The 27,304-nt window shown below is 41.6% G+C and overlaps 1 protein-coding gene across 1 annotated transcript; it reads right to left on the bottom strand.

Moving 5' to 3' along the window:
* Positions 1-7,933: 7,933 nt before the first annotated feature.
* On the bottom strand, positions 7,934-9,637 carry LOC109208846. The gene is made up of 2 exons (XM_019372001.1): positions 8,766-9,637; positions 7,934-8,684 (listed from the first exon to the last, which is right to left on the bottom strand). Exons 1-2 carry the CDS (start codon positions 9,635-9,637, stop codon positions 7,934-7,936), a joined length of 1,623 nt encoding a protein of 540 aa, XP_019227546.1.
* Positions 9,638-27,304: the final 17,667 nt, after the last annotated feature.

The raw sequence follows: 27,304 nt of genomic DNA, 5'->3' as shown, positions 1-27,304 counted from the left end.
CAAGCAATATAGGCTCAAGTCGGGTATTACTATCTCTAGATTTAACCCTTTAATTGGGGCTATCAATCTCTTGAATACGCCCCAATTCCTTGTTGGACTGATTTTCCTAGACTCAAGCTTTCTTTCTCAAGAAGAGCCCAAATCAAAAAGGCATAAATTAGTATTTGCAACCACTAATTCAATATGGAAAACACAAATCAGTCCAAATATCAACCATCCATAAACATCTAAGCCCTAAAACAAAAGACCCATCAAATACCCAAACTAGGGTTGAGCCACAACCCTAGCTAATGGGTCTAGCTACTCATAATTATGGAAGAAATCAGATATTTAGATGAAGAATAACCCATAAAATATAATTTCAAGCTATGATTTGAAGATTCAATGTTAAACTAGCTATAAAATTACTCAAAATAGACTAAAACTGTCGTTCACGTGCTCAGCTAAGAAAAAGATACCCTAAAAATCTGAAAAAGAAGTATTTATACAAGGCCGAATTTTCTGGACAAAAATACCCCTGATGGAGGTATCGTGGTCCGCAAGAAATGGAGCGCGGCCGCGATGGGGCTTTTAGCTTCAAGTTCTGTTCTTTGAATCCAGCCACCGCGGACCGCAATAAATGGACCGCGTCCGCGGTGGCTTCACCGCGGACCGCAAGAAATGGAATGCGGTTGCGATGTCTTGAATCTTCCGAACTTCACATTCTCTGAATCTCTTCTCCGCGGACCGCAAGAAATGGAATGCGGCCGCGATGAGGCTACCGCGACCACGAAGAATCGACCGCGGACCGTGTTGCTTGAACTTCCAAAATAGCATCCTCTCTGATCTTTGCCATTGCAGACCGCACTAAATGGACTGTGGCCGCGGTGGGTCTGTTGCAGCCGCAGTGGATTTTATTCTGCAGCGATGCTTTGACTTGTTCTTGGCACTTGTGCAGGTTTCACTCCTTTTTGAGCTGGTTTTAAATTCTTGTCACTTTTTTGACCAAACACTGCAAACAAGCACAACATGTAAGCTTTAGGGTTTACTTGTATGCATTTTTAATCCAAAACTCAAGCAAAAAGGAGTATAAAATAAACTAGAATCCTTAGTTATCAGGTTCGTAAATCGAGATTGCAGGAAACCTGCCCCTAATTCACCTCAATTTCGTCAATGGGAGAGATGCGACGACATGGTACCTGGATTTTTAATTCCCTTGCAAAGGAAATTTCTGACAGTCTTGAGGGAATTGGAAGATCGATATGATCAAACAAATGGTGCGAAGCTGTATCAGATTCAAAAGGAGATCAATGATCTCGTTCATGGCTCTTTGGACATCACTGCCTATTACACACGGATGAAAAGGTTATGGGAAGAATTGAGCAATCTGAGTGCCAAATCTCAGTGCACCTATGTTTGTACGTGTGGATCAAAGGAAACTATGCATATGGCAGAACAGGATAGACGACTTATTCAGTTTCTAATGGGTCTAAATGAAGTCTACACAACAATGCAAGGAAGCATCTTGATGATGAAACCTCTACCATCCTTGGCACAAGCCTTCTCCCTGTTAGTGCAAGAGGAAAAGTAGGGGGAATTCAAACCAAACAATCAATTGAACCTCAAGTCTACTTCACTATATGTGAATGCTGCACCTTCACAACATCAAAATCCCTTTGGAGCTCGGAATTTTAGAACACATTACACTGCCAACAATAGGGATCAACCATTTTGTGACTATTGTAAAAGGCCAGGCAATACAAAGGACAAATGTTACAAGCTGCATGGATATCCCCAGAACAATTCATACAACAATCAGAACTTAAATCGCACCAACACTCAACAATTCAACCAGGGAAATAACTCAAGTCAAACTCAAGGTAACAAATTCAACAGAGGGAAAGGAGCTGTGGCAAATGTACATGGAGTCCCAGCTGATCTGCTCCATGAGAAGGAAGATGATCCAACCTTGCATGGTGAGAATCAAAATGTCAGCTTGACAAAAGAGCAGTACGGGTAGATAATGAATTTGCTACAACAATTTCATACATGATGAGGATCTCCCAGCAATGCCAATATCACCAGTGGTGCTGTTAATTTTGCATGTAGTGTGGTCTGCGCTTCTTCTATTGACTTTGACAAACCATCGTGCAAATGTTTCGAATCTAAGACTGACTTTTGGGTTATAGACTCAGGAGCCTCTAACCATATGACCTTCATTAAAACTGCACTAAGTAATATCACAACATTACCATACCCTGTGTTGATAAGCCTACCAAATGGATATAGGGTGAAAGTGCTTGAATTTGGGGATGTGATACTCAGTTCTGAAATTACTCTACACAAAGTCCTTTATGTTCCATCCTTTAAGCACAACCTGATTTCTGTCAATTCTCTTGCAACACATCTCAAGTATATTGTATTCTTTACTGATGCACTACGTCTGTTGCAGGCCACTTCATTGAAGAGGCCTCAGGTGATTGGTAGTATCAAAGAAGGATTATACTACCTATGTTCCAGGTGTCTGAAGGGTAAAAGTACTGATTCAAGTACTAATGTGCCAATTGAAGGGTAAAAGTACTGATTCAAGTACTAATGTGCCAATTTCTTGTTGCAACTATTTTTTTAGTGTAAATAGTGAAGTCTTCAGTAGTCCTCCTCATTCAGCAAATGTAAATACTTCCATTCACAATAATAAGAATGAGTCTTTAAATGTGTTAGATATATGATGTAAATTTCTTGTGGCATAATAGGCTTAGCCATGTTCCCTTTGTCAAAATGAGAGGAATATCCTCCATACCTGTGAACTTCTCACCTAAACAACCCTTCATTTGCTCCATTTGCCCCGCGGCTAGACAAGCCAGACTTCCATTTCCACAAAGAACCAGCACCTTTACTCAAAATTTTCAATTACTACATGTTGGCATATGGGGCCCCTACCATGTCACTACACATGATAATTACAAGTACTTCCTCACCTTAGTGGATGATTTTAGTAGGTCCACTTGGACCCATTTGTTAAGTAACAAAAGTAATGCCCTACAAACCCTTAAAGCCTTTGTAAACATGATTGTGAATCAATTCAACATCTCTGAAAACCATCAGATCTGATAATGGACTGGAGTTTACCAGTCATGAAGCCACCCCATTTTATCAATCCAAAGGCATTATTCACCATAAAACATGTTCTTATACCCCACAACAAAATGGAACAGTAGAGAGGAAACACAAATATCTCCTTGAAACTGCTAGGGCACTAATGTTTCAATCCAATTACCAACTAAATATTGGGGAGAATGCATTTTGACATCCACTTACCTGATTTTAACAGATTTCCCACCACCTACCTAAACAAAAAATGTCCTTTTGAGCTCCTATATCACAAGAAGCCCAATTATTCTTACTTGAGGAGCTTTGGTTGTCTTTGTTATCCTACTGTGCCTAAGGTGCACAGAGACAAGTTTGAGCCCAGGACAACTCCTCATGTTTTTCTGGGCTATCCCTTAGGGACAAGGGGTTACAAAGTGTTAAGCCTAGCCACTAGAAAGATTCATGTTTCTAGAGATGTAGTGTTCTATGAAAGTGTCTTTCCTTTCTCTCTAGGGTCTAAGAATGTCTCCTTGTACAATGTCCTCAAATCACGTTCCTTCCCTACTTACATTGAAAGTAGCAGTCCACACTCTAATGTTCAAAATCCTACAAGTATCACATCTCCAGAAGTGCATCAATCCCCTGAATCCTCACATATTAATACAATATATACATCAGACATCTCATCCTTTCATCATTCTCTTATCCTTGAAACTTCACATGAGACTACCAGTCATCATTTACCAACACCTACCGAATCAGAAACACCTATACTAAGAAAATCCAACAGAACACATAAAACTCCTACTTACCTCAAGGATTATATTTGTAACCCGCCTAACACATCTTATCCTAATGCTCCTCAAGGTTCACTTTCCTTAAGTGCACTCTTTTCCAACCACAGTCATGTTACCCCTGATGCCCTATGTTCTGAAAGTCAGCACTTAGTGACAAATGTTTGTCATAATAGTGAGCCATCTTCATATGGAGAGGCAGCACTCAGTCTTGCATGGCAAGCAGCCATGACACAGGAATTTAAGGTTCTCTATGCCAACCACACTTGGGACTTAGTATCCTTGCCAGCTGGAAAGCAGGCAATAGGCTACAAATGGGTCTATATAATCAAACATAAAGCAGATGGTAGTATAGAGAGATTTAAGGCTAGATTGGTGGTGAAAGGTTATACTCAACAAGCAGGGATTGACTATACAGAAACCTCTTTCCCTGTTGTCAAGATGACAACAGTTAGAGTCTTAGTTACTGTTGCTGTGAAGAAAGACTGGGATATATTTCAACTTGATGTAAATAATGCATTCCTATATGGTGATCTATATGAAGAAGTGTACATGGAGGTGCCACCAGGTCTTTGGATTGACCAAACTGGTTCACAAAAGGTGGTTTGCAAACTATTTCTTTGTATGGGCTGAAACAAGCCAGCGGGCAATGGTATGCCAAGCTGACTAAAGCCCTGTCATCAACGGGATACAAACACTCTGAAAATGATTATTCACTCTTCTCTAAGAAAACTTCATCCTACACTATCTTTGTAGCTGTGTATGTTGATGATGTTATCATCACTGGTACTGATTCAGTAGAGATGGCCAATTTGAAATCATTCCTTGACAAGTAGTTCAGAATCAAGGACTTGGGGAGATTTCACTACTTCTTGGGTCTAGAGGTCCTTTACAAGTGAGATGGTGTCATCTTCTCTCAAAGGAAGTTCACCTTAGACTTAATAAAGGAATATGACTGTTTTGCTTACAGCAGCTTGTCTTCTCCCCTTGATTCTACTACGAAATTGAAGGCTGATGAAGGCACTCTTCTCCCTAACCCTACATATTACAGAAAATTAGTGGGCAAACTGAACTTCCTAACCAACACCAGACTGGATATAGCCTACAGTGTGTAGCTCCTCATCCAGTTCATGCAAGCACCTAGAGATACACACTTAAGTGCAGTTTTCCATCTTCTCAGATACCTCAAGACAGATCCCACACTTGAGATATTCTTCTCCAATGACACTGATTTCTCCATTTCTGCTTATTGTGACTCTGACTGGGCATCATGCCCTAATTCATGGAGTTCTGTTATTGGTTATATTGTTCTGGTTGGAGACAGTTCCATTAGCTGGAAATCCAAGAAACAAGAAATTATTTCCTTGTCCTCAGCTGAAGCTGAATACAGGTCCCTCAGGAAAGTTGTTGGGGAACTGATATGGTTAAGTAGATTGCTTGAAGAGCTTACTATCCCACAGTCCAGTCCCATTACTGTTTTTGTGACCACATTGCTCACAATCTTGTTTTCCATGAGTGGACAAAACACATTGAGGTCGACTGTCACTTTGTAAGGAACAAACTTTAGGAAGGCCCGATCTCTCTTCAACATGTAGCCACTACTGACCAATTGGCTAACATTCTTACTAAAGCACTCATAGGAGTTAACACATAATGTTGTTCTTCGCAAGTTGCCTGTGAGATCCTCCTATCTAACTTGAGGGGGAGTATTGAGATATAGTTAGTTAAGCAATTTTGTCTCAGTTAGTTAAGTTAATTGTAATATGCTGAGTCAGCAACTTTTACATTGTAGATAGATTTTGTTTTCAGCTACACATGCTACACACGTGTACATATATACACATGATTATAATGTGAATAGAATGAGAGTCACATTTTACAATTTCTTCTCATTTGCTCTGCTCTCAAATATTTCTCCTTACTCGGAATATTCTGGAACCTCCATTGGAGCTCCTCTGCGAGCTTCATTCCTCCTTCAATCTGACAATCACGATAGATAATACCCCCTATAAAATACCTTGAACATTTTTCAGTGTCCCTCAAAATCTAATTCACATATTTAAAAGTATGTATTAGACAATAACGTAAAAGTTTGTCAATTGCCATGTCCTTAACTTCAATAATATTATATTTCGAGTTGTCGAAAAGTGACCGGGATTTTTGAGTAGTTTATTTTGAGTTGATGGTGTTGGATATGCCATAAATACCTTGAAAATATTTTTTTGTTTTTTTTTTTGAATCCACTAGGCATTGTGCTTAGTGTTGATTTTTATAGATAAAATATAAGTTACAATAAAAGTGGAGGGGGACGTGAACCTTACCTCCACGAGAGTAATGAAAACGCACTTGGTCAACCACATATGGTAGCCAAGTTGCACCTGAACACTATGGTAGGTTAGTCCTATAGAGATGAACCAATTGACTATCCAACAATGATAGTCAAATGGTGATACAAAATACAGTTTTAGTAAACCTAGGTCAACTATACAATAAAGCAATAGGAAACCTATGAATGCTAAGCAAAAGAGGTGTAAGCTTCTCATACATGTACACTAAATCCTACATACCATATACATGTAGGAAACACCTAGGCGTAATGGTACATAATCCAAAACAAAGTGATGGGCTATCTTCCACTTAGCTTTGACATTGAGGTCAAGGAAAGCCAAGTGGAAGATAGTTAGCAAAATTCTCCAAGTGGGGTAGGAATGTGCTGCTGCTGTCTAGCATATTTGACAGGAGAGAGTGAGCCAAAAAATGATCCTTTTCCTTTCGCAAAATTCCAGTCTGTAAGTGTTGTTGGCAGTGAGCATGGTGGAACATCTGGTGCCTCCTATTGAGTACACAATTGATCCTGCAGAGTTCTCTGGGTGATGGCCTGTAACAGAAGAGGTTGGGCCTGCATGAATGTGTGTGTGTGGATGAAGGGAGAGACTTGTGTCAACTGGTACTTTTCCAGCAGAATGAGCACTAAAAATGCTGATACCACTGACTGGAACTGTACCAGTTGATCAAGTGTACTCCCTGAACCTGCAAAATACAAAAAAAACTTGTTAGTAGAAGGGAGCTCAATCTCCAGGTTCTTGTGGATTCTGGAGATGAGTCTGGGGGAAGGGGAACATTTATGATCCCTGGTCTACTAGCTGATTGCAGGTTCTTGTGTTGACTGCAATCAGCTAGATAGGTGCTCATGTAGTGGAGGCAGATCAGACTGAGGAAACCATGATTCCTGGTCCAAGTTTTTATCTTGGATTGGGAGATGGAGTTTATGGATTGGATCTGCCTTAAGTAGTGGGGCTGTTTGTTTGGGTGGGGAGGAACAGAGGTGAGAAGAGAGGAGATGCAGATACAGATTGCATAAAAAATTTCTGCATAATCTGCATCAGTAACTGCTGCTATCCTGCTATTAGGAGAGGGGGTCAAGGAAGTCATGGGTGTGTGGATGGTGTTGTTGGGTTGATCATTGAGTATCAGTTGGTCAAGCTTCAGGAGAATGAGCACCATAGGTGGTGATACCACTCCTGAAGTATATGCCACCTGATTGAAAGAGAGGGGATGCTTGGAACCTGCAAAACAAAAAACAGAATTAGAGAAAAAATGAGCTGATTTGCTCAGCTTTTTGAGTCTGTCATTTACAAGAGGTTCATGGGGATTGATGCATCGTTGGTTTGGGTTCCATGTGGTGTTTACTATGTGGTGGGATTTAGGTGAGTGTTTTTGAAGGTTCCTCTGTTTGGAAACAGAGGAGAAAGGGAAGAAAGGAGATTTGTGAACTTTCAGTGATGGAAAACTGGGCTGCCTAGAAGTAGTACTGTGGGGTTTTATTGCATGAATTGGATTGTGGTCTTGCTCCTCCCTACAACCTACTTCAGTTCTTTGGTGTAATTTCAGGAGAATGAGTCCAAGGACTAATACCACACTCTGAAATAGCATCAATGAACTGAGTAGTTCATAGGTGGGGATTACCTGCAAAAGAGCAAACAGAGTTTGTAATTCCCATGGCTACATAAGTTTCCATTGTGCTTGCAATGTTTGGACAATTAGGTCTGTTCCCCTTCCTTTGAGTTGTGTTAACCATATCTATTAGAAGCTGAGGGGAGTGACAGGTTTGGATCTCTGAGTTTCCTGGTCAGTTTATGCCTGAAAGCTGGGATGCCCATTTTGTCCAGGCAGACTTGCCCTCTGATGTGGATGGGGAGATCATTAAGGTAAGAGAAGTGGGTGGCAGAATTGAGGGTATGGCTAATTTTGGAAAGGGAGTCTGTTGGGGTGTTGGCTTCTCTGTATGCATGAGTGAAGGTAATGGACTCACTCTGTTGGCATATGTGTTTGAGCTTCTGAATGGATATAGTGAGTGTCCAAGGAGGTGAGGAATCAGTGGTTAGACAATGTATGAGGAGGGCAGAATCAGCTTCAAGATGGATCTTGGTGAAACCACTGTCTATGCACCATTTCACACCCAGGAAAGCTGCTTCTGTTTCTGCTAAGTTATTTGAGCCTTCCCCAATGGGAGATGCAATTGCATTAATGAGATCTCCATGATGATTTCTAATGATGGCCCCTGCACCAATCTTGCCAGGGTTAGTTAAAGCACTACCATCAGAATTAACCTTCACAAAGCCAGGAATTGGTTTTTGCCAAGTAACTTGGGTGATTTTGGTTTGGAACTGGAGGTTTTCAGAGAGGGGGTACAAGGTGTTCCAATCAGGGGGCCAGCCAAGGGTGGGGTAGTGGGCTTTGAGCATGAGATTGATGTCAGAATTAATGGAGAAGACTACCCTGGTCATAGAGGATTGCTTGGATCCATATTTTGTTGCACATCTGTTCTTCCATAGATTCCAACAAATAATGATAGGGAGGGTATCAATCAACAGCTTATGGATCTCATTGTTGGTTTTTTACATCCACCACTTCATCAAGAGGGTGTTTAGTGGCATTTCTGCAAAAGGGAATCCAACAGGGGAAGTGAAGATTTTCCAGATAGCTTTTGCAAAGTGACCTCTACTGAAGATGTGGTCAATAGATTCAGCTTGAGTCCTTATGCAACAAACACATTTGGTGACAATAGGAGGCCCAAATCTGGCTACTCTATCATCTGTAGGGAGCTTGTTTCTGAGTGCTCTCCACATGCAGAATGACCATTTAAAAGGAATTTTCTTGTTCCATATCTTTCTATTGATGAACAGGAGAGGCCCTTTTTCCCTAACAACATTCCAGGCTGATGAACAAGTGGAATTCCCAGTTGTGGTAGGTTTCCATATTGGTCTGTCTGGCAACTGGGGGTTATATGCTATAGGAGTTTGGAGGATGGCAGGGATCATGTGAGGTGGGGCAACACTGTTGAGTTTCTGAACATCCCAGGAACCAGAGTTCCAGAAATAGGAGACATGTATCTTCCCAGGCCTTCCTCCCTGCATTCTATGGCTAGCTAAGTGACCTGTACCCAACCAGTTGTCCCACCAAAAGGATGAGTTACCTGAATGAAGTCTCCATTGGATGTGAACATCAGCTTCTTTCTTATTATACATCATCCTCTTCCAGGCTTGGGATTGTCCAGAATTCCACGTTTTAGAGATGGGGTGGGATCTCTGGCAATATTTAGCATTAAGAAACCTGCTCCAAAGAGAGTCTTTTGTTCTAAACCACCACCATTGCTTGAATTCAAGAGATCTGCAGACATCTTCAATGGCTCTAAAGCCAACACCTCCTTCTTCCATTGGTTTAGCTAGCTTCTGCCAAGATGCCCAATGATATTTGTTTTTGTTTTGGTCCATTCCCTAGAAAAAATTGCCTGCTAACTTCTCATTTTGTTTAATGACAGTTCTGGGGGAGATACAGCAGATAGGAGATGAATAGGGAGAGATTGGAGTACATGTTTGATTAGGGTAGCCCTGCCTCCATGAGAGAGAAGTCTGCCATGCCATCCTCTGATCCTACTGACTACCTTGGAAGTGATTGGGTTGAAATGGATAATTCTTTTCCTGCCAGTGTACAGGGGACAACCTAGGTAGGTGAGGGGAGATTCCTTTCTAGAAAACCCTGTGATTTGATGGATTCTTCTGTTAGTGGACTGGAAGGCAGAGGGGGAGGACATGAAATGGCTTTTGTTCTTGTTAATCAGCTGCCCAGAAATGTGCTCATATGCATGGAGAATGTCCATGATTTTCTGCAGAGAGGCTCTACCCCCAGATGTAAAGATGATAATGTCATCAGCAAAACTGAGATGAGTTATTTGAGGACCCCTTCTCTCCATATAGAAGCCATTGAAGAATTGGTCATGGGAGAGATTGTTCAACATTCTGGACAATAATTCAGCACCTAGGATGAAGAGAGCAGGAGCAAGAGGGTCTCCCTGCTTCAGACCTCTGGTAGAGTGGAAGAAGCCACACCTTGTTCCATTCACTATGACTGAGTACCAATTATTTGAGAGAGTTCTCCACACCATGTCAATTATTCTTTCACTGAAGCCAAGTCTCTGATGATCAGACAAGTGAAAGAGCAGGAGACCTTGTCATATGCCTTTGCCATATCTAATTTGATCACTACATTACCTCCCACATTGGGCTTCTTAATGCCTTGAACAATTTCCTGGGCTAACATAATATTTTCAGAGATGCTTCTGCCCTTAACAAAGCCAGTTTGGTTTGGGGTGATGATTTTTGGGAGGATTGGGGCCAATCTGGAACAGATAATCTTGGAAATAATCTTATTAATGAAGTTACTCAAGCTGATTGGCCTAAATTCTGATAATGAGTTGGGAAATTCAACTTTGGGGAGAAGGACAAGGCAGGCTTGAGTCATATGTCTAGGCATAGATTGGCCACAGAAAAAGGCATCAACTACATTGAAAAGATCCTGCTTGATGATGTCCCAGCAATGTTGATAGAACTTACCATTCCGACCATCTGGACCTGCTGCACTATTTGGGTTCATGGAGAATACCACGTCATGTAATTTCTCCATGGAAGGATCCCTGTTGAGGGTCTGATTATCTTCCTGATTGACTAAGGTTGGGACACATGAAAGGAAGTCCTCCCTAATCACACCACCAGGGTCAGTAAAGAGTTGCTGGTAATGGTTGCAAGCTGCTTCTCCAATAGCTTCCTCACCCTAAATCCAATCACCATCCTCATCTTTAATCTTGTGGATAAAGAGCTTTCTCCTCCTACCCCTGATCAGGCTGTGGAAATATTTTGAGTTTGCATCCCCTTCCTTAAACCATTGCAATTGAGTTTTCTGTTTCAAAACATTATCCTCAGTTTTTAGATGCTTGATATATTGAGCTTTCAGCTCATGAAGGACTGTTTCGTCAGAATCTCTGTTGGATTGTGCTCATTTTTCTTCTGCTTGTTTGACCTTTTCTTCAAATTCTTTGACTTTTTGAAAAATGTCCCCATACTGATGTCTAGACCATTTACTAAGCTCAGAACTAAGGGCTTTAATTTTCTGATGAAAGATCCACATTGGATTGCCATGGAAATCTGTGTTCCAAACTGATTGGACTAGGGGCACGAAAGATTCATTGTTAGTCCAACAATTCAAAAATTTGAAGTATCTCCTGGCAGAGTCAGACCTAGCATGCATTTCCATTAGAAGAGGGGAATGGTCTGAGCCTGTAGATGCCAGGTGGGAGATGGTGGTGGCAGGATATGAAGTCAGCCAGTTGTCATTGACTAAGCCCCTATCAAGTCTCTTCCAAACAATTGCACAAGGACCTCTACCATTGGACCATGTATATCTTGGACCATAGAAGCCTAGATCAGTGAAGCCACAGTCTTCAATCACACTAAGAAAATCCATGCTTTTGCTAATCTGATATGGCAAACCACCAATTTTTTCATCAATAGAAGCAATAACATTGAAGTCCCCAATGGCACACCAGGGGGTAGAGGTAGTAATGGACTTGTTCCTCAGATTATCCCAAAGAGGCCTTCTCAATACTGGCTTACATTTTGCATAAATAACTGAAATGTGAAAAGGATCAGCAGCTTCAACATGCCTTAGTTCCAAGGTTACTTGCTGATCATCTGAGTCAAGGACAGTGGCATTGATATCTTGATCCCAAAAGATCCAAATCTTGTTGTTATTATTGGATGTGGCTTGGTGCATGGACAGTTGGATTTTGAAGTGGTTGAGGTGAGAGTCATCTAGGAAGGGTTCCAGGACAGCAATGAGGGAGATTTTGTGGAGTTTTTTGAGGATTTTTATTCTTTCAAGGGCTCCAGAGGTTCTAATACCTCTGACATTCCATGTGAGTGTACTAATCATCAAAAAAGGGAGGGGGTTTTGTGTTTTGGTGGGACACTGCTAGACGCAGCTCTGTTTCTTGTCAATCTTGGTGATAATCTCATTTTGGATGGAGATCTCTTGGGGGGGATGGCTTCATCAAGGTTGTCAACACCATTGATTGCATTGATCAGGAGATCACAATGATGGTCCTGTTCAGACACTTCACTAGAATCAGTTTCATTATCAAGGTCTCCCCTCATTTCATCTTCTGATATGATTGGTCTGTATTCATCCTCATCAGGTGAGTTTTTATCAAAAACCTCAGCATCAGCAGGGGATGTTAGCACATCATAGGCATTAGGATCATTCATCTCTATATCTGTGGAGGCTAAAAGAGGTTGAGAGAGGGATGGATCTGGATCAGGGTCTTTATAGGTTGCAGATTTATTGGCTGAGACTTGTCCAGAAAATTTTGTTGGAGAGGTAACAGGGTTTTGAATTGGAGTATGAAGGTTTTTTTCAGATGGTTCATTGATGCTGATCCCTGCATTTTGTTTTCTCATTGCCTTTCTTTTCATTTGACTTGGTTTGTTTTTGGATTTAGGGGATTGGAGGCTGAAATCTGAACCAACATGGGCTTTCCCTTTTAAGAGACTTCTCAACTGATCATTGTGGGTGCTTGCCAGGTTCTCATCAGAACTGATATTCTCATATTGCTGATCATTCACCTTATTGGCTACAGGTTCAGGACTCTGATTGGTTGGCAGGATTGTGGTAGTAGGAGGATGAAGGTCCATACTATGGTCATTCAATTATGCAGAAGCAAACTCATGCAAAACATGAGGAAGCCCCACCCCTTTTGGTACCCCTTCGTGTTTTTCTAAAGGTTTCTCCTGACTTTGCTCCTTTCCTCCTTGAACATTACAGATATTAGAAGTAGAAGCAATAGAGGGGATCTGGGGACTGGGGTGATTCTGGGCACCAGAATCTTCACTCCTCTCCAGTGGAGCTGGAGGATTGATAGTAGATATACCTGATGATTGAGGAGCCTTCTGCTGAGAGTCCTTTGGGATATTTTGTTGCTGTTGAGTGGTTGGTTGCTTAGCCACATAGACTGTCTGCTGCTTTTTGGTCTGAGAACCTCCTTTTGATTTTTTATTTCTCTGAGTTTGCCATTCTTCCTGTGATTCTCCCTTGCTGCTTGGTCCAATTTCTGTCTGATTTTGCTGACTTCCTTCATTTTGGTGGTTGTCTTGCTTTTGCTGTGTTTGTGCTTATTGGTTCTGCTGTGTTCCTGAAGGATTTTCTTTTTGGTTTTGGGAGTCAGTTGGTGTGACAGCAATCTTCTTGTTCTGTTGGTCTTCTTTCTTGGCTTTTTCTGGGCAAGTTTGAAGGGTGTGCTCAAGGAGTCTGCAATTGGGACAGTAGTCAGGGACATTTTCATATTGAATCTCCAGCCATTGCCCATCACCATTTTCATCTTGATTTTCATCATAGCCCAACCAAACATGATATGGTCTGTCTTTAGTGAGGTCTATCTGCATTTTGACCTTAGCAACACTGCCCCTAGTTTTTTGAAATGAAGCAAGCTCCAGAAATAAAACCTTTCCCACATGAGACAGAAGGGGAGTGAGGACCTCAGTGTAGTTAAGATGCCATGGTAGCTCAGGAATGACAATCCAAACAGGGACAATTGGGGAATCTTCATGTGGCTTAAACAAAGGAGTCCAAGCTTCAATTTTCATCATCTGTCCTAGGATATACATGAATTATTTATTCCAAACTGTAGCATGGTCATATTCATTGTCCAGATCAATGTACACAGTTTTGGAGTTGAAGTGAGCAATCTTGACACCACCTGTGAGTTCAGTTTGAGTAATAAAACTCTTTCTGATGACTTCCATTCTGGGCATGGTGTTGGAGAATTTACCTACCACAGTAAACTTACATCTGGCAGCCAAATTAACCATATAATCCTCTCTTTTAAAAATAACAGCTGGCATGCCCTGTTTGGTGGTGAGTTTGGGAGGAAAAAAGGATAAAGGAGTTCTTTCAGCTTCAAACCTTGCTCTAATCTTTGTAGCATAGGATTGAGTGATTGTGGGAGGAGGGGGTTCAGAATTGGTTGTGTTCTGTTTGGGTTGTTCTTTGGTTCCTGATGGCTAGGTGTTTTCCTTGGATTCTTTGGGGTTAGTTTGAATAACAGGGGATTCCTGGTGCTTTTGGTTCAGGGAGTTTGGCTTCTTGGTAGGCTTGTCAAAGTTGGCTGAGATCTTAGGCATGTTGTTGTTAGAGGTGCTGGCAGTAGGTTTCTTGGTCTGTGGCTGAGCAGTTTGAGAAGGTGTTTGGTTTATAGGAACTGAAAGAGGCTTTGCATTTGGAGGGTTGGATGTGGTATGAGATTGGTCCTGAGTAGAATTGGGGGCCATTTGAAAGTTGGTGATGGGTGGTACATTTTGGTTCTGGGTAGATGGCACTATAGCAGATATTGGTGTATTATTTAGGGGCAGGGTGGGTACTTGTATAGCAAAGAGGGTGTGATCATCAGTTTGGACAGGATTAAATTCATTATGGTACTGGGGAGCCTTAGGGATAGCATGCTCATTAGAGATCATAGCAGGACTCACCTGGGCAATAGGTCGAACACCCAGTACAGTGAACTGTGCAGGATTACCATTCTGAAGATTCGAAGAGATTGGCTCGTGTAGAATTGGGGTTGATGATTGGAAAACATTCTCTTGAACTTCAGGGACAATTTGGCGTTGGTTTTGAGTCCTTTGGTTCAGTGGATCACTATGTCCGGCCAAACTGTGGTTTTCAAGGTTGAGCGCTGAATCCAGATGATTAGTTGCCAGATTGGAATGAGATGAAACTTCACAGGTCTTCTCTTTAGATGGTAGGGAAGAGTTTCCAATTGGAGAAATTGGCAAAGCTGGCCCAGGAATAAGGTTGACATTTCGTCAAACTTTTTCAGAAAAACAGAGTTCAGAGGTACCTTTTTGAATTTTCGACGAGATTGGCTCGTGTAAAATTTGGTTTGATGCTTCAGAAACAACCACTTGAGGAGCAGAAAACGTTTGGCATTGGTTTTGACTCATTTGGTTCACCGGAACCCCATGGCCGGCCAACTGGGAAAGCTCTAAGCTTAGCAGGTGATCGTGGAGCTCAATTCCTTTGATGGGTTGACTTGAAACTTGACAGATATGATCTTTAGGATGTGTTGAGTGATTTCCAATGATGAGTTCGTGCCCAATTTGCTCAGAAATGAAAAGGTCATTTGGTCGAGCACTTGGAGCCTGCCCGCTGCCTAGGGACTTTGAACTTAAAATTGAAGGAATTGGATGATACCCAAGTGAAATTGGAGGTGTAATCATGTTCTCCTCATCCTGGGGAACAATTTGGTACCGAGGTTTTTCCAATTGGACACCTGGAACATTGTGCGCCATCATTTGTGACTCGTCGGAGATTTTCTTTTCGCCGGAGGAGACGATTCCCATGGTGAAATTGGCTGAATTTTGGAGGGGATATGCGCCTGATGATGTGGAAGAAATTCCACGGCTTGGAATTATAAAATTTGACCCAGAAATCATTTGGGAATTATTAGTAGCTCCCAGGCGATTTTTTGGAACAGTGATCGCTGCACCAAAATTGATATCTGTTCCGATTGGGGAGGAGTTTTGGACTGAAATTTTTTGGGGAGGGTGCGCATTTGTAGGACGCATCTTTTGGTTAGGGTCCGGTGGTTTTCCACCGGTGAACGGAGGAGCAGTGGCCATATCGCCACTGCCGTGATACTGTAGCAGGCAGTGGCCTCTCTAGAGAGCGTTTTGATAAAGGCGGCGCAGCGATTTTGGGAATAATTATTGAATTTTGTAGTGTAAAAAATAGACAATAAATTTATTTAAAAATCTTTAAAATTAAAGGAAAAATACCAAACTTTTGGGCATGCTTATACATGATATTTTAAAAATATTTTAAGTATAAAAAATAGGTAGGGAAAAATTGGGTATCAACACTGAAGCTGAGTATGTAGCTGCAGCCTCTTGTTGTGCTCAATTACTATGGATTAAACAATAATTGGTAGATTTTGGAATTGAAGTGGGATGCATACCAATATTTTGTGATAACACTAGTGCTATAAGTATGACAAAGAATGCTATTCATCATAAAAGGATCAAGCACATAGATGTTAGACACCACTTCTTGAGAGATAATTATGAGAAAGGATTAATCTCAATAGAATTCTGTGCTACTGATAAATAAATAGCTGACATCTTTACCAAAGCACTAATTAGGGAAAACTTTGAAAGGAACAGGTTGGAATTAGGGATGATTAAGATCACCTAAAAAGGAACCAGTTTAGAATACAATGAAAAAAAAATTGAAAAAAAAAATCACATTTTTGGTTAGAAGTTCTGACTTTATGTAAATATCTAGACTAATTCTTAGTCTCATACTCTAATCAGTATACTCCTGTGACGTGTGTTTATATTAACTCATTGATCTCTTACAAAGTTTTTTTGTATTCTGATCTATGAGGCATAATCAAGAGAAGTTCTACTTGAAGAACTTGATTCATCAGTACATGCTCATGAGAAAAGGTCAGGTATGTTTCTATACTTTGCACAATTAGAAAAATAAATATTCCTATTATGAGCAGAAGTCCTATTCTAACCAAACTCCTAATGACATAACCGTTGAGCATTGAACCAGTTTCATTCTCCTAGAATTCTAAAGAAAACGGGACTATTTTCTAAACCAAGCATCACCTATTTATCACTAAAAGACCGGAGTCTTAAAGGGATTAGACTCTTGATTGACCACTGAAAAAAGGCTGCTGTTACTGCACCTAATCATACTCCACTTTAAATACACTCCACATACTCCCATTCTAGTCCATAACCGTCATTAAGCCTTAAACCTCAAATCGTCATCCTTCTCTCTAAAAATCTCCAAAAATCCCCAAAATTCTCCAAAAATTCTTCACCATGACTACTCCTCAAGAAAATCCAGGAACACCCCCACCAGTATCTCCTAACACACCCTCATCTGCACCTCCTAGCAACGATCCTAAATCAAGATTTCGCCGGCAGAAAATGTTGGCAAGAAAGATTGTAGCTACTGGTGCTCTGAGAACGACTCTAAACGAAAATTTGAGAGCCGGCCAGAAAAAGGAGAGCTCTGAAAAGGAATCATCTGACTCGAGTTCTGAGTCTGAAGCGTTTGTTTCTGCAAGCGATAGAGAAGAACGTGGGTCTTCTGACTCAGACAAGAATCAAGAAAACCCTAGGGAGGTAAATACATGCTATGTTTTTTCTGATGTAGCTGAGAAGGTGGACAATAGGTTTGTGTTGGTAGGTTCTGTGAGAGATGTAAATGAGGGAGAGTCGAGTAGAAAGGGAAAGAAAAAGAAAGATAACATTCTTGCTATTTGTGGAGGAATAGAGGAGAGTGGCAACAAGCCAGGGGCAAGTGAAACTGGGGAGGCTGCTGAAGGCCTTGTACACCTGAGTGAACAACAAAATGAACCTCGTTCATCTGTGGAAGAAACCTTGGCTGACATTCTGAAGAAGGTTGGGGCAAGCTATGATCCCAAGAAGCGCAAAGCTTCTTCTCAAAATGCTCCAACCGCCTCTAAGCCAACAAAGAAGAGCAAGGTGTCATCTCCTAAGTCTACTGTCCCTTTAGTACCAAAGGTGAAAGCTACTAGAAGCAGGGTAAAACAAAGTGAGGCTAAGTTGCAGAAAGCCTTAGAGGCAAGCAAGAAAAAGAAGAAGGAAAAGCGAAAAGCTAAAGTTATGGAAAGTTCTATGGCTGCAGAAGAAGAGGAGGAGGAGATGGAATTGGTCCATCAGGAAAGAGGTACAACTGAGGAGGTTCCCACTCCTACACCAAAGAGATCCAAGACTTCTACCAAGAAGTCTTCAAAATCTGTATCTACTGAACCCTCCCTGGCAAAAAGAACCAGGTCTGCAGTCAAAGGAAAACAAGTGAAAGTTCCTGAAGAAGAAGAAACATGGAGTGGAGAGGAAGAAGAAGAGGAATCTGAAAAAGAATAGGACAAATATGTCCTTTTTGGCAGGAGAAAGATATTGAAAGGAAGAATTCTGAAAGACCTGGAGGAGTCAGGCATGAAAAGATTGGTTGATGCCCTGGATGCACAGGGGTGGAAGGACATGGTTCTTCAACTGGATGGCAAGCTGGCAAGAAAAGAGCTGATCGAGTTTATGGCAAATGCCACTGTGGTGAATGGGGTTGTTACAAGCTTGGTGAGAGGAGTAGAGGTGCAGTTTGATGCACCTAATTGGGCAGAATTCTAGACATACCCTGTGAGGGCTATGATGACTATACTAGGCAAAGGTGTCCTTGTCTAGATTCTCTCCCTTCTTCTCTCCAAATCACCAGAAATTTTTGTGATACTAAGTCTGCTGAAGAAGTGCCTGAGGCTAGGTTTGTGCAAAAGAGTGAGATGAAGCCTGAGCACAAGGTGCTCTTTGAGTTTGTGAACAAGTGTTTGCTGCCCAGACAGGAGAGAAGGCACACTGCAAATTATATGGACCTGGTCCTTCTGGAGTGTCTTGTGAGAGGAAAGCAGATTAACTGGCCTGCTTTCATTGTCAAGCTGTTGGATAGAGTCATCAATGGCTCCAAGGCCCATGCCAGACCTTATGGGTTTATACTGACAACTGTCTTGGCCAAGTTAGATGTGCCATTGAAAAAGTGGGAGATGGCCTCCAGCAAAGAGCACTTTGGAATCAAAACTCTGCAGGCTTGTGACTATCTGCTAAGTGTAACCCCAGTTGAACCTGGTTCATCCTTGAAGTCTCCTGTGAACAGCAAAGTTAGGGCATTGGTTCTAGAGTGTGAAACAAAAGATGCCGAAATTGCTAGGCTCCAGGCTCACATTGCTCAACTAGAAAGTGAAAGAAATGGCCTCAAAGCTTAGCTAGCAAAGGAAAAGGAAAAGAGTGAAGGGATGCTCCAAACAATGCTAAATCTTCTTCAATCCCAACCCTCTAGTTCCTCCAAGCCCTAGAACCAGTTTAGAAAACCCCTCAGTGACCCAGATTCGGGACTTTCCTCTATTTTTTTTTGCTCATGGTTGGATGTTTGTTTTTCTTTTTGTTGTCTGTTTTGTAGAAACATCTCCTAATCAATGACAATGTGCTTTGTTTTCTCTTGTTCTATGAAACTTCTTATCTTAATAGCTAAATTTCTTGTGAAGTTGATTATTGATTAACTGAATCATGTTTTCACTTGCAGTTGCCCCAGTGGCCATGAGTAATAATTAACATCTGGGATTCATATAATATGCAACTTTTCGATGATGCCAAAAGGGGGAAGAGATATTGTGCTTTACTTTGTATTCTGATAATAAAGTGATAGTTATAACCTGATTAAACCTGGTCCTTAATGATAAGTTAAATTAAAGTGTGATAATTAAGCTGAGTTCCACAGGGTCTCTAATCAATAAAAGCACATAGTTTGTCATCATCAAAAAGGGGGAATTTGTTGGCCCAAGTTCAGATGAAGTTTTGAAGATTGACAAAATGAACTCAGTCATGAACCAGGTCCATCATGTAAGACAGACACAATGTTGATATACTTATACATGTGACATACGTGTGAAGATAAGTCTCAAGGGTCAGCAACAATATCTTCTGAGTTGATCAAAAAGGTTGCATAGGATAAGGAGTTGAAGTCTCCTTATGTGAAGAGAACTACATCCGGATCAAAAAATAGGATTGGAGTTTGAATTGTTCTAGGACTCGAATTTGATGAAGGATCAGCAATTCGAGTTTTAATCCAACTCTGATTACAAACTCTATAAATAATAATGATTGTTCTCTTTTACAAGGATTGCACAAACGCAGAAGTGAAACTAAATTGAAGAGCAAAATAGCAAGGCTTTTTGCAAGCAATTTACGTGAGATTCAAGTGTGCATTCCTGAAGCTACTTGGACAAGATAGAAGAACCAATTCCATTGTGTCTTTATTTTATTCTAGTTCAATTGTAGTAGGTGTTTTAAAGTTGTACCTTTCAGCTTTCATAGAAGCAATTGTATTAGGTACTTTGAGTATTTATGTTAGAGTTAACTTGAAAGTGTCGCAGCTGTTGAGGCTGTGTGCCACACTGGGATTAGAGTTTAATCCTTAGGTTTACAAGAGTTTTGTAAATGCTGTTTTGGCTCAGTGATTTTAGTGGAACTTTGGGAAAATCCTACTTAGTAGTAGGTCATGGTTTTTTCACCTTTTGAGCCAGGTATTTTCCACGTAAAAACCGTGTTCTTTATTTTATGCACTCTTAGTTCCGCAAACAGTCATAGTAAGTACATCTAGAATAACCAGGTTCTTCTAGTGCGAAAATCAGGTACCACATAAATCACCCCCCTCTTGTGTGGTATTGACGTGTATACATCAGCTACACAATCCCAAGAGGGACCAACGATGTTGTCCGAGGGGCTGAAGAGGTTGGACAAGTTCACAAAGTTGTTTCCTATTCGCTTTGGTGGTACACCATTTGAGGACCCCGGTGATTTCTTGGACGGTTGCCATGAGGTATTGCGTAACATGGGTATAGTGACGTTCAATAGAGTCGACTTTGTAGTGTTTTTGATGGATGGATCTACAAAGAGATGGTGGCAGGAGTATGTTCGAGGCAGACCAGCAGGTTCACCTCCACTCACTTGGGATCAATTCTCACAGCTATTGTTGGAGAAGTTCATCCCCTTCACTTAGAGAAAGGACTTCCACAACCAGTTTGAGTGCCTCCAACAGGGTAGCATGACCTTTACCCATTACAAGACCAGATTCGTGGATTATCTCGCCATCCAGTTATGTTGATTCCTACTGAGAGTTAGAGAGTGCAGAGATTTATAGATAGCCTTCCTTATGGTGTTAGGCTACAAATGGTCAGAGAGACTGAGGATGATATTTCCTACACCCGAGTTGTGGAGATTGCTAGGCGGATCGAGAGCATTCGTGGCCAGGGTAGAGAGGCGGCATCTATGAAGAGGCCTCGTCATTTTGGTTGTTTCAGTGGTGCCTCATCTGAAGGCAGAGGTTCATTTGATAGATGCCATTCTATTAGGCCGGTTTAGTCACTGCTTCAGGAATTATATGGTGCTTCGGGTAGTCGTGGTTCTTATGGGTCTCGTCCTAAGCAGCTAGCCTATAGTTCACCTACAGCTCCCACCAGTGAACCACCAATTTAGAGCTATCATAGTGGTTATCGATACTGTCAGGGTCAGTCCTAGATTCAGCAGCCACATCAGCAGAGAGAGTGCTTTAAGTGTGGAGTTACAGGTCATATCAAGAGGTACTGTCCTAGACTTCATGTGCCACAATAGGGTACTCATACAATGATTCCTGCAGCAGTTGCTTCACCACCCGCTCAACTAGCTAGAGGCGGGGGTCAGGCAGCTCAGGGTGGTGGTCAGGTCATTAGAGGTGGAGGCTAGCCATAGAGAGGTCGTCCGAGATGTGGAGGTTAGACTTGTGGGGCTCAGCCCCATTTCTATGCATTCCCAGCTAGACCTGAGGCCGAGTCGTCTGATGCGGTCATCATAGGTATTTTTCCGGTTTTCTATAGAGATGCATCAGTTTTCTTTGATCTGGGCTCCACTTAATCGTATGTGTCATCCTATTGTGCTTCATATTTTATATGTCTCGTGATTCTCTGAGTGCTCCTATCTATATGTATATGCATGTTGGGGATTCTATTGTGGTAGACCGTGTCTATAGTTTATGTGTGGTCTCTATCGGAGATAATGAGACTAGGGTAGACCTTCTGTTACTCAATATGGTGGACTTTGATATGATATTGAGCATGGATTGATTGTCACCATATCACGCTATTCTAGATTGTCACGCTAAGACCATGACGTTGGCTATACCGGGGTTGCCGAGATTGTAGTGGTGAGGTTCATTGAGTCATGTTCCTCGTAGGGTGGTGTCTTTTCTGAAGGCACAAGGAACGGTTGAGAAGGGGTGTTTGGCATACTTAGCTTTTGTGAGGGATGTTAGTGCTAATACTCCTACTGTTGAGTCAGTTCTGGTAGTGAGAGAGTTTCCAGATGTGTTTTCGACAGACCTACCGAGCATGCCACCCGATATGGATATTAATTTTTGTATTGATTTGGTGTCGGGCACTCAGCCCATATCTATTCCATCACATCGCATGTCACTAGTAGAGTTGAAGGAATTAAAGGAACAACTTTAGGAGTTTCTTGACAAGGTTTCATCAGACCAAGCATTTCGCCTTGGGGTTCTACAGTTCTATTTATAAATAAGAAAGACGGCTCTATGAGGATGTGTATTGACTACAGGCAGTTGAATAAGGTTACTATCAAGGACAAGTACCGACTACCACAAATTAATGATTTGTTTGATCAGCTTCATGGTGCTAAGGTATTCTCGAAGATTGACTTGAGATTGGGGTACCATTAGTTGAAGATCCGGGCTTCAGATATTCCGAAGATGGCTTTCAAGACTCGTTATAGCCATTATGAAATTTTGGTGATGTCTTTTGGGCTGACCAATGCCCTAGCAGCCTTTATGCACTTGTAGAAAAACATGTTTCAGCTGTATCTTCATTCCTTCGTCATAATGTTCATTGATGATATATTGGTGTATTCTCGCAGCTGGGAGGATCATGAACAACACTTGAGAATCGTGCTCCAGACTTTGAGGGAGAAAAAACTATATGCTAAATTCTTTGAGTGTTAGTTTTGGCTTGACTCGGTGGCATTCTTAGGCCACATGGTGTCTAGTGAGGGGATAATGATGGATCCGAAGAAGATTGACGCAGTTCAGCGTTGGCCCAGCCTTCTACTGCTACTGAGATCCAGAGTTTCCTTGGGTTGGCTGGGTATTATCGCTGTTTCATGGAGGGCTTTCATCCATCGCAACTCCTTAAACTAGATTGACCTAGAAGGTTGCTCTTTTCATATGGTTCGACGAGTGTGAGGTGAGCTTTCAGAAGCTCAAGAAAGCATTGAATACAGCCCCAGTGTTGGTGTTGCCTGCAGGTTCGGGATCTTACATTGTGTATTATGATGCATCGCATATTGGTCTTAGCGCTGTGTTGATGCAGGACGATAGGGTGTCTCGTTAGTTGAAGGTTCATAAGAAGAATTACCCTGTGCATGATTTAGAGTTGGCAGCCATTGTTCATGCATTGAAGATTTGGAGGCACTATCTGTAAGGTCTTCCATGTGAGGTATATACCGACCATCAAATCCTCCAGCACTTGTTCAAGAAGAAGGACCTTAATTTGCGGTAGTTAGAGTTGCTAAAAGACTATGATATGACCATACTATATCATTCGAGGAAGGCCAGTATAGTAGATGATGCATAGAGTAGGAAGGCAGAGAGCATGGGTAGTTTGGTATATTTACTGGTAGTGGAGAAGCCACTAGCCATGGATGTTCAGGCTTTCGCTAATCGGTTCATGAGGTTGGATGTTTAAGAGCCTAGCTGTGTTCTCGCTTGTGTTGTGGCACAGTCATCATTGTTGGAGTGTATCAAGGCTCACTAGTTCGGTGATCCTTACTTGTTGGTGTTGAAGGACACGGTCAAGCGGGGCGATGCCAAGGAGGTCGTGATTGGAGATGATGGTGTTATGAAGCTTCAAGGCCGGATTTGTGTTCCAAATGTTAATGGGTTGAGAGATTTGATCCTTGAGGAGGCTCATAGTTTGCGTTATTCCATTCACCCAGGTGTCACAAAGATGTATCGTGACTTGAAACAACACGATTGGTGGCAGAGAATGAAGAAAGATATTGTTGGTTATGTCTCTCAGTGTTTAAATTGTCAACAGGTGAAGTATGAGCATCAATAATCGAGTGGGTTGACTCGGAGGTTGAAGATAGCAGAGTGGAGTGGGAGTGCATCACTATGGATTTTATGGTAGGCTTACCACGAACTTTGAGGAAATATGATGCAATCTGGATTATTATGGACTGATTAACTAAGTCTGCATACTTTATTCCGGTGATGACTCCCTAATTTTCAGAGCGGTTGACTCAGATTTACATTCAGGAGATTATCCACCAGCACGGCGTGCCCATTTCCATCATTTCTGACTGAGGCACACAGTTTACATCGTATATTTCGAGAGCCCTGCAGCGTGAGTTGGTCATGGAGGTTGAATTGAGTATTTTGTTTCATCCTCATATGAACGGACAGTCCAAGCGCACTATTCAGATATTAGACGACATGTTGCGGGCATGTTCTATGAATTTCGAGGATGTTGGGACCAGTTCTTGCCTCTAACGGAGCTCAAGTATCCTGATGGATCCGTATGAGGCCTTATATGGGAGGCGATGTCGTTCGTCGGTTGGTTGGTTTAAGCCCGGTGAGGCTAGATTGTTGGGCATTGACTTGGTCTGTGATGCTTTGGAGAAGGTTAAGGTGATTCAGGAGTGACTTCGTATAGCTCAGTCCAGGAAAAAAAGTTACGTGGACCGGAAGGTTCGACATGTGGCTTACATGGTGGGTGAGAAGGTTCTTCTAGTGGCGCCTATGAAGGGCGTGATGCAGTTTGGGAAGAAGGGCAAGTTTAGCCCGAGATTTATTTACCCATTTGATATCTTGGAGAGAGTTGGGGAGGTTGCATATAGGCTTGCATTACCTCCCAGCCTAGCAGGGGTACATTCGGTATTTCATGATTCCATGCTTTGGAAGCACCATGAGGACATGTCACATGTTTTGTACATCAGCACGGTGCAACTTGATGAGGACATGACTTATGAGGAGGAGCCGGTGGCTATTCTGGACCGGCAGGTTCGAAAGTTGAGATCTAATAGTTTTCCTTCAGTGAAAGTGAAATGGAGAGGTCAGCCCATCGAGAAGGCTACATCAGAGTGAGGGTCCGATATGCGAAGTAGATACCCACACCTTTTTACCAGTTCATGTACTTTTCTATGTCCGTTCGAAGACGAACGTTTCTTTTATGAGGACATGACCTATGATGTTTTTGGACATGAACACACATTTGGTTGGGGTCTAGGGTAACCCGAGCGCGTTTCGGCGCATTATGTGAAAGATTGTGAAAAATGAGCTTTTAAGTTAAAATCTTGAGTTTTGATGATTGATTCTTGTTATTAGAGGTTATTTTAATGATTTGAGGTGGCGAGCAAGTTTATACGATTTTATTACACTTGTGTGCATGTTCGGATTGGAACCCGGATTGGGCTCGGGTAAGTTTTCGATTAATTTCGGACAGTTTTTAGCCTTGTAGAGCTGCTGATTTTTCTGATGCTGCATCAGTTCTTCGCAATCGCAAAGCCATTACCGTGATCACGAAGGAAAAATATGGGGCTGGGGATGGTTGTTCTACGCGAACGCGAGGGTAGGATCACGAACACGAAGTCTTGGGGGACTGATTCGCAAACACGGCAGACCCCACGTAAACGCGTAGGCTTGGGGAATGTCTGGGGAGGGCAGGAGGTTCTTCATCGCGAATGCGGCCCTTTGGACACGAATGGAGAGGCTTGGCTGGGAAATTCCTTCACGGACGCGATGAAGACATCGTGAACGTGAAGGCCAAATGGCCTGTTGATAAGTGTGGTTTAACCACTTATTAATACCTTTTTTCATTAGTTTTTAGTCCTAACGTAGTTATTTTTATTTTTGAATATAATGAAGTTGTTTGAATTGCAGGCATGTTGGAGGATTCGGCTCAATGGAGAAATCTAACTCAAAAAGGAGTGTTCCAGCTCAACAAGGCAAAGGGGAGCAATGCAAAGGAAAGTGCGGTCCGTAGAACTTAAGAGTTACATGCAAGTCACATATGTTTGAAAACCATTTGTCACCTTGGTGGAAATGCATGAGTATTGTGGGTAATTGTTGGTCTAAATTGAGTTTGAATGGCTTACAATTGACTCTTTGAAATGAACCTTCATTTATGGGAGGTGGGAACTAATCTATTTGCTTGAGGACAAGCAAAGACTTAAGTTTGGGGGAGTTGATAAATGTGGATTTTAACCACTTATTAGTACCTTCTTGCTTTAGTTTTTAGTCCAAAAGTAGTGATTTTTGTTTTCGAATTTAATGAAGTTGTGCGAATTCAGGCATGTTGGAGGATTCGAGCTCAATGGAGAAATCTAACTCAAAAAGTATTGGTCCAGCTCAAGATGGAAAAGAGGAGCAATGCAAAGGAAATCGCGGTCCCTAGAACTTATTCTACGGCCGCAGATGAATATGTGGGCCGCGAATATGCAAGTGCGGCCACAGACGTACCCTTGAAGCCTCAGAGGAGTTTAGCATAAGCGCGGTCCTTAGAACACGGTCCGCAGCTAAAATATGTGGCCGCAAAAGCTTAAGTGCAGCCGCAGAATTCCTCCCACTGCAAGAGCAAAAGAAGAAAGTGCAGTTTGCAGTAAAATTTTGCAGCCGCAGAACCTTCCTAAGGTATTTCTTTTCAGCAAAATTTTGGACACTATAAATAGACGAGAAACACTTTTTTAAGGCAACTTTTCATATTGTAGAAACTGTAGCGGTTAGACTTTACTATTTTGGGGAAGTTGTAACCAAAACTAGAGAAGACCCACTACTTTTATCTTTTAATTCTAGTTTTATGTCTTCAATTACTTCTTCTCTTCATTTTCTATGACTTTAAGCATGAGTAGCTAGATTTTATTTAGGGTTGTGACTGAACCCTAGTGTGTAAAACTTATTGGTTGGTAATATTAATGCTTGTTTATGATTAGGTGTTTGTTATTTAGCCTTGTTTATACTTTATATCTAGAATTAATGGTTGCAAATATTGATTCAATTCATGGTTATTTGACTTAGTTTTTACTTGAGAAAGAGGAACCTAGTCTAGAAAAACTTGGCTAACAAGAAATTGAGCTAGTTATGGTTTTGACTAGTTTGATTAAAGGATTTGAACTAGAGATAGGTATAATCCCAATGGGACTCATATCAATTGCTTATATTTCTACCCATTTGGTCTTGAGAAAGTGAATTTGGAGTATAATCACTCTTTGATCGAGAGGTATTGAGTGGGTACTTGAGAATTGAGAGTCATAATACACCTCGATCTACCAAGCAAGCATTAATTTACTATACCCATTAGGTTTACACCTAGGTAAAGGTTACATCCCTAGGCTTTTCCTTTAATTGATTAATACACAAAAAGCATTTCATTCTCTAGTTGTTACTATTTAGTTTAATTTCCTAGCAGTCAACTTTGATAATAATTAAAA

Source organism: Nicotiana attenuata, unplaced genomic scaffold (genome assembly GCF_001879085.1).
Source record: "Nicotiana attenuata strain UT unplaced genomic scaffold, NIATTr2, whole genome shotgun sequence".
In the NCBI taxonomy this organism is placed as follows: Eukaryota; Viridiplantae; Streptophyta; class Magnoliopsida; order Solanales; family Solanaceae; genus Nicotiana; species Nicotiana attenuata.
This window is presented reverse-complemented; position numbering and strand designations above follow the sequence as displayed.

Bases quoted from the DNA above. Each gene is read 5' to 3' on its own strand.
- LOC109208846 (XM_019372001.1), bottom strand. From the start codon at position 9,637: ATGGACCAAAACAAAAACAAATATCATTGGGCATCTTGGCAGAAGCTA. The intron at 8,685-8,765 runs GTAAAAAACCAA...ATGGAAGAACAG, and splicing joins CTCTTGATGAAGTGGTGGAT to ATGTGCAACAAAATATGGAT.